The sequence below is a fragment of the Rhinolophus ferrumequinum genome, chromosome 13 (assembly GCF_004115265.2).
Source record: "Rhinolophus ferrumequinum isolate MPI-CBG mRhiFer1 chromosome 13, mRhiFer1_v1.p, whole genome shotgun sequence".
Classification (NCBI taxonomy): Eukaryota; Metazoa; Chordata; class Mammalia; order Chiroptera; family Rhinolophidae; genus Rhinolophus; species Rhinolophus ferrumequinum.
In genome coordinates this window covers 21,357,007-21,364,472 of record NC_046296.1, presented here as the reverse complement: position 1 = coordinate 21,364,472, position 7,466 = coordinate 21,357,007, and the positions used below count along the sequence as shown (strand labels likewise).

The 7,466-nt window shown below is 38.4% G+C and overlaps 1 protein-coding gene across 13 annotated transcripts in view; it reads right to left on the bottom strand.

The window, feature by feature from the left end:
- Positions 1-7,466, bottom strand: part of AAK1 (AP2 associated kinase 1) — a 160,073-nt gene that overhangs the window by 6,822 nt on the left and 145,785 nt on the right. For 7 of the 13 annotated variants that reach the window (XM_033124376.1, XM_033124380.1, XM_033124375.1 and 4 more), the window contains one exon: positions 6,683-6,793. The exons of 3 other annotated variants lie outside the window; for them this stretch is intronic. In XM_033124376.1, coding sequence (XP_032980267.1) covers positions 6,683-6,793 — 111 coding nt within the window. Of the gene's footprint in view, positions 1-1,411; positions 5,766-6,682; positions 6,794-7,466 lie in introns of those variants that run through there. 3 more of the 13 variants (XM_033124384.1, XM_033124385.1, XM_033124386.1) reach the window with 1 other exon arrangement.

The following is a 7,466-nucleotide window of genomic DNA, read 5'->3' as shown; positions in this document are numbered from 1 at the left end:
GCAGTACAACCAGAATTTTTACTCTCCCCTATATTAAAAATTGAAATAACCATTACAGGGAGTATCAAAGACATATTTCTTGCCAAAAACTGAAAACGAAGATTTGGAGTATTGAGATACCTTCTCACATAGTTCACAAGTAGAAAGCAAAATAACCTTTCAGAAGAACTTGAGAAATGCAGCACCAACTGAAATTCACTCTTGGAGCCAAAACAGGGAATCAAGAAATGTACATCAAACTAATAATCTCCATGACCTTTTGGCTTAGATGATAAAATTAAGCATTTGGTTCTACCATATGCTGTGCAGTTGCATTAAAACCCACGACTGGGGAATAAGGGATCTGAAGGGAGCCAACATTGGCTGGTGCTGTTGTGCCTCTCAAGCCAGTGGAGCAATTAAATGAGAGATTTCTCCCTGGGCATAAAACTGCTGTTGCCAACATAAAATGTTTAATTAAATTGGCCTGGGTATATCAAAGATTAAATTAGAGGAGGATAGCTGCAAATCTGTGCCCCATTTTACAACCCCTGAGTCTGGTCAGATCAAATGCAGGCTCACAAGGGTTTTATTCTCCCTGACCACAAGGTGGATGACTCATTAAAATGTCCTCGGCATGTCTCTCACCCGTGTCTGCACTTCCCTAGTGCACAGGTACTTATTGTCACTCAACAATGTGTTTAAATCCTTTTTGTAAAAGTGAGTTTTCAGCTCAGGAAAACAGCAGCTATTTTAAGTTTATTTATATCTCTGAACATCAATGCTCCTGTTTGAACAGGTAAAAGTCTTTATTCCCCTGTATGTTTACATAAGAAATTTGTTTACAGATTTGTTTTTATACAATACTTGCGTAGCAATGTTCAAATTTCACATTTACTGCATAAGGTAGCTTCATGTACCTCTGTTTGCTTTGTCTTCTTGGGGAGGACAGGATAAAGACCTGTGGTAAACATACATCCACATGACGAGGACTGTGCAATAGCAGAGTAGAATGCTTGTAGGAAAAGAGTACATTCAGGACACTACCACCAAGTGGGAACCAAGGGAGTGTCTTCCATTCTAGCAACTACCACCATTTGATAACCTTGCATTACCCAAAGAACCTTTCTCCCCGACCTCAGTTGAAAGGAAACCTTGGAGAAACAAAATAGTATCTTGTTAAAGACTATTTGAAATGGAATACATCCAGGATTCATTGTGACTCAAAAAACCCAAGCACATCCGGGAACATTACTAGCATGGAAAAGGAAAAGGATAACTCTATGTTGGTAAAAATGATAGTCTCTAGAGAGGAATAAAAGATAATTGCTTTGTAATATCTGGAGTGTTTCAGGAAAGATTCTGTTTTAAATATCCATGCGACAGTTTTCTCTGTTCTGCTTGGCAGCCTCTAATTTGCTTAATTCCTGTCTTTTTTTTTTTTAATTGAGGCAATGTTGTCATTTTTATCTCCAAACTGCAAGTCAGTGGCTACAGGATCCTGATAATCTTATAGACTGAGAAAGTTAAAAACTCCTGCAGATTATAGACAAACTTTATCATGGGAACTTAATTTTGGCCCAAGGAATCTACAGCGTGCATGTACTCAGATCCCTCCATACCTCTGGGCGCAGGTCAGCCCTAAAGGTCTGCGCTTCCCATAGCACTGCTGAAAGCAAACTGTTCCTGACTCAGGGGAAGGCTGGCTGGTTTGAATCAAAATGATCAACTATCTGTCAAGAGAGTGGGAAAAGGTATTACAAACAAAACTAATATTTCATCTTGGGAAAAATAGGTTCCTTTTCTGATTTTTTCCTGTATAATTACTAGCAATCCAAGTTCTATAGTTCTAATTCAGGAAAAGCCAAGTTCAATATCAAATGACACAAAGTGACAACCTGTTTCAAGAGGTATTTTAGAACACTTATCTTTCAATTTCTAAACTATGCTAAAGACAGGCCAATCACAGACATACCCTTAGTCAGAATATTAAGGAAATTATGACCATTGTCACTTTCCATTATAAGTTTCTCTCTGGGAATTTTCTATGGATTATTCTTTTTACTATCTTCAGTAGTAACCACTCCTTCATCTTAGGGTGGTGATTTTGCTTTTGGAAATAGTTAAATGTTACTCAGAACCAAGAGTGGTGGAAAAAGTAGGTCAAGAAAAAACATACTTTCGGATGCTGAAGGCGATACCAATTAGATAATAACACAACTGGTTTTCTTATACCTTATTATCTTCCTTGATGTTGTTCCTAAGAAGAGGAGTTTCAAAAATAACTTAAATGATGGCAGCATCATTAGAATAAGTATCAGCTTCCCAAGTAAAACCAGATGTCTTTGAAGGGAACAACACTCAATTAGATGTCAAAATTCTGATATATCTGGTAAAGTAATCATTAATTATAATCAGATTTATAAGTGTCCATTTAAATCTTATCGCCTCTGAGGCCCGTGTTTTTAAAAACACTGGGACTTGCATTTGGCAATCTAGCTATCTGAATGCTCTAAAGGGGAAAAAAAACAATTTATGATTTTTTTAATATAGTTACTACTCTTGCACAGTTGGAATAAAAGCAAATCAGAAACATATGCTTACACTATTTGTCCATTTTTAAATAGCAGATCATTGATTATACATTTTTAAAAGAATTGAAATCTGATATTGTTTTGTTGTATGCTGTGTATGTGTGTGTCTGTGTGTATGTGTAATATTAAAAAAAGGAACATCTATATCCAAAACTCTGTGACGATTTAGGCTTCTATTTGGATAACCAAGAAAGAGCAACCCAGGTTAGTAAAAGTCCATAAAGTCCGTTATAATTCTCTAAAATGTCAATACTGCTATATAATAGAACTACATTAGATACTTGAAGAACATCAGGATATATAAATCCTTCATAGTCCTCTCAAAGCGTAATAATATATACTTAGAACCCTAGAACCCCATAATCTTAAAGGTCATCTAGTCCAAATCCACCATTATAAAAACAAGAAGAGCAGCTCTGAGAAGTGATGGCGCCTGCTGAAGGTCACGCAGACAGTGAGGGGCAAAGGTCAGGGTGAGATCCCTATCCTGCCCGCCCAGGCCTCCTCCCACCACCCTGCCTCACATCCTACACCTGTCAAATGAACTGGATGGACTAGAGGATGGTCTCTAAGGTCCCGCTTATAGCTCAGTCTATAGTTCCACAGGTCTATCAACTATCAGCACACTACACTCATCTCAAATAAATGCTTTTAGCTCAGGGATGATGCTTTATACCGAAAGGCCCCATTTACCAAGTCACTCACTTGTATTCCTTAATAGAAAAACAGTTCTCCCCTCGGAGGCCCTACTCCTACAGAATTTCATTCATTATTTCCCTCAGGTTTCCTCCATCCAGTCTCTGGCTTCTTGTCTGTTCTTTTCATTAACAGTCTCCAATAAGCTTTACTGAGCCAGATAACTAGATAATATATCTCAATGTAATTACGGGTAATTACACGAAAGGAACCATTTAGAGACACCTAATTTCTAAACTGTATACTTCAAGGTTTCGAGAAACTGGATATTTAATTATATTTCTAACAGGTATGCATGGAAAAATCAAATTGGAAAACATAGGCATAAAACATTATTCTTATTTAAAAATAAACATTTCCTTCATTAGTTTATACATTCTTTCTATGTCAAGGAAAAAGAATACACTTTTGATCTTCAATAATATTCCTGTCCACAAAGGGCAAACCAAGTCCCATTTTCATGCTATCCAATCAAGGAGAGCTCTTCAAGGATGTCTTTTTTTATCCTTAGCAGGAAGGCTGAGCCTCCCTCAATTCTGGAAATGATCCATTATCCTCACAGAGGCCTTTACTTAGCTCATCTAGTTTCAGCTGGCACGGGAAGTATTTAAAGGAAGAAGGAAGACTGAAAGATTCAGACTTTTCCTCTGATGCCTTTCGAAGGCGGCTGTCACATTGCTGGGGTCAAAGCTTGACCTCCCAAGTGCAGTGTTTTGCAGATTGTTGTAGCTGTTCAGCTTTTTCCCCCCCTTAAAGTGCAAACATGAGGAAGAAGAAACAAAAGTACTAGATAGAGAAACAAGCAAATGGACTTGGAATTTTATTTGTACAAATCTTATTTACTGTTTCCCTTCCAATCATGGAAAATGGCGCTCAAGGAAGGGAACCACACCGGGGTTTTCCGTGCCCACCTTCTTTCAAAAGGGCGATTTTCTAAAACTGCTTTCCATATAAGGAAAAAAAATATACTTCAGTGAGTAAGGACATATACAGAGGGTGACATGAGGCATGTTGTCATGTCATTGCAGGGCCCTTTATTTACTTTATGAACAATAGTCTAAGGTTAGTGAGGAACTATGCTTTGTTTTGTTTTTTAATCTAGGAAGCCAAGGAAAACCAACTGAACATATTTCATTGGCTGCATCCTTCGATTCAAACATCAGCGAGAAAGAAAGGTAAGTAGCCAGAGTCAAGTTGTGCCCAGCTTGTCAGCATACTTATTTTTGATTATCTGAAAATAAACAACATGCTTAATCTACAAAGACAGAGGACCTGTTGAAAGCTTATAGCAATGCACAAGTCTACTCAAAATGATTCCATATGTTACACTGTAGGACTGCTGTGTAGTTATACAAGGGAAAGAGATCAAAACCCTGTACAGACACCTGATATCAGACTTGAAACGCCAAGTGGAAACAGAACTATTCAGCGTCTTTTATACACAATTTACAATATTTGATTCAAAATAAAAATCACAAGAAAAATACATCTGTTTCTGCTACAATTCCTTCCCCTCCCTCATCCACCCCCCAATGAAAAGTCTTCTAATAAAAGGTATCATATTATCACCATTGTCTTGTTTTGGTCTAATTCTGAGATCCCGGCTTGGGATAGTTAACATGAAAAGGAATGGCAATACTTGGGATTTATGTAACGTACACATTTTATCCAAGGATCTCAAGCACTTGCAGTCACGTCTCCAGATCTGAGAATCACGGTTCAATGGAAGCCAGAGTGCTGGACGGATGCTGGACAGGTTGCATGGGGTGTAAAATCCCTTGGCTAAGTCAAGGTCAAAGTTGGTTGGCTAGAAGCTGGACTTACTTTCTCTTTTCAAACACATACCATCAGTCAGTCAATTTTACCCTCTCTTAAACCACACACCCATCTCTGGGCTACTACCTAGAGTTAAGACCAACTGAAGAAGCCACGTCTTCATAATGCAGCAGGATAAAAAGCAAAAACAGAGAAACACATTCATCAGCATCTGGCCAAAGGAGACAGGGGCTGGGAGGATTGACTTGGGAGGCCATTCCTAGCGAGAATGAGGCAAAGGTATCAATTCACTAGTTTCCGTTACAGTTAAGCTTTTGGTGGAGTCGATTCCAGCAGAGGTGAAGCTCATGGCATCTAGTGCTTGATTTAAGATAATGCTGTTGAAGAAGGGTAATGAGAAAACACAGCAAACTAACAGGGAGGAGCTGGCCAAGGAGTATCTGGAGGGCCAAAGTGATTTTCTTTCCTTATCATTTCTATAGGAGGAGGCAAGGGGTAGGAGATAAGGGCTAGGGGGCCCCTTATTTGCAGATTTTTAAAAAAATCATTTTTCTTATAATTCCGTAACAAAAATGTGTATTACGGTTATGAAGGTTACAGAACTGCATCTGCTACTGGGTCACGGCTACAGGTCTATGAGCTGATCCACCAGCAGTAAAGACCTGGCTAGGTTGGGAAGACTGGACTCAGAGCTCCCACTGCTGTTTCTAGAGTGCCCACCTGGAAGTGGAGAGATAGGAATTCAGTACAAAACACAGAGGGTTAAGGTTTAGATGTGCAGAGCAAGCGAAGGAGAAAAAACCAAGACAACCCTAGAGAAGCAACAATCTACATTTGCAAACTCTTACACGTTGATTTTTAAACATATAAATAGGCATCCACCACCTCCCACCAAAAGTTCAGGCATTGTGTGCACACCATACTATGAGCAGGACACCTTGCAAAGAAGATGGTATTTTCAAAAGAATATATATGCATATTTTGCCTGAGAACTGCTGGCTGTATGCTAATTTCTTGATAACATTGAGTCATCTCCCTGATAAAGTAAGAATCAGTAATTTTTTCTTTGGGGAGAAATTAGTTAAGAACACTGCAATAAACACATGCTTTAAACAAATATGCAGATGGCACTATGCAATTCAGTGTTTTGTTAGCATGTTCAAATGATTTTTATCCATCAAAGAGGAAAAAGTACGCTCCACAAATGTCCAAAAGATGCAAATGATATCAAAGCACCATTGTTAATCTCTTTGGGAAGAATATTTATTACAGATGGTTCTAATCATGATTTTTAAAATGGTCAGTACTTTTTTTTTTTTTTTGACACAAGCCTTCAGGCTTCAACTGATTGAAGATCACTTTATTTTTTGGCTTGAGTTATAAAAACCAGCTTTAAGTCCAACTATTAGTTACTTTTCCTCTCCCTAAAGAAACAACGTGGTAAGGCTTTAAGATACTTGCATCAGTATCTCTGTTTGCATCTCTTATCTAAACTGGTCCAGCCCACAATGATTGTCATTACCCCCAATTTCCTTCATTAAATGTTGCTTTTTTTCCCCCTTGTAGATTAGATACACTACTATTTTGTAGAGAGCTGATGTCAAACTCTTCTCTTTTCCCCATGCTCTCTTTCTTACCTTGTGGGTTTTTGGTTATCAATACAGGAATAGGGTCAAACTCATCTTCTGCCACCTTGTCCGAGCCCTCAGGGACATCGAAACCTGAGAGGAGATTACTATCTTCCGCAGCTTAATACAGAACGCAAGTACACAAGCAGAAACAACAGAGGCAGAGATTAGCAAATGAGAGAACATGTCAGAAGCACCAAGTTCCCAACTGCATAATCATTGCAGTTTTTAAAGATGACAATGTTTATTTTCCTGAGTTGAAATAAAAGCAGCAAAATAGGAAAACTTAGGGAAATAGAAAAAAGTGCTGTAGAGCTGGCCATGTTAAGACTTTCATAAATGATTAGGAAAACGAATTAAAGGATGAATTCTTTCTACCATTTTAAGATAATAATTGTAGTTAGTGTGAGGTATTTCTTCAATGTCAGTAATTCACAAAGGCACAAGAATTAGTCATTTATCTTACTTATGGAGCAAACAGAGTCCTGACTAACAATTTATTCGAAAAACTCAAAACCACGGGCAGGGATAGGTCATCAGTCACTCTTCAGGAATCAAATGCTATATACAACACAAACAAAATGCTTCTGAAAAGACTCACTGTCCTGCAAAAGGGAAAAAAGGCTTTCAAACAACTCTGATGCCTCAGACAAGGTGGGGGCAGAAGACCACATGCACGGAGATTTCAAGGACAAGTCTGTCAGAGTGTTCTCCCTTCTGAGGAAGGCTATCCGACCAGCCAAGTGCTAGCTGAGCACCTATTTTGCAAGTACTGCTCCTCTGTAATTACACA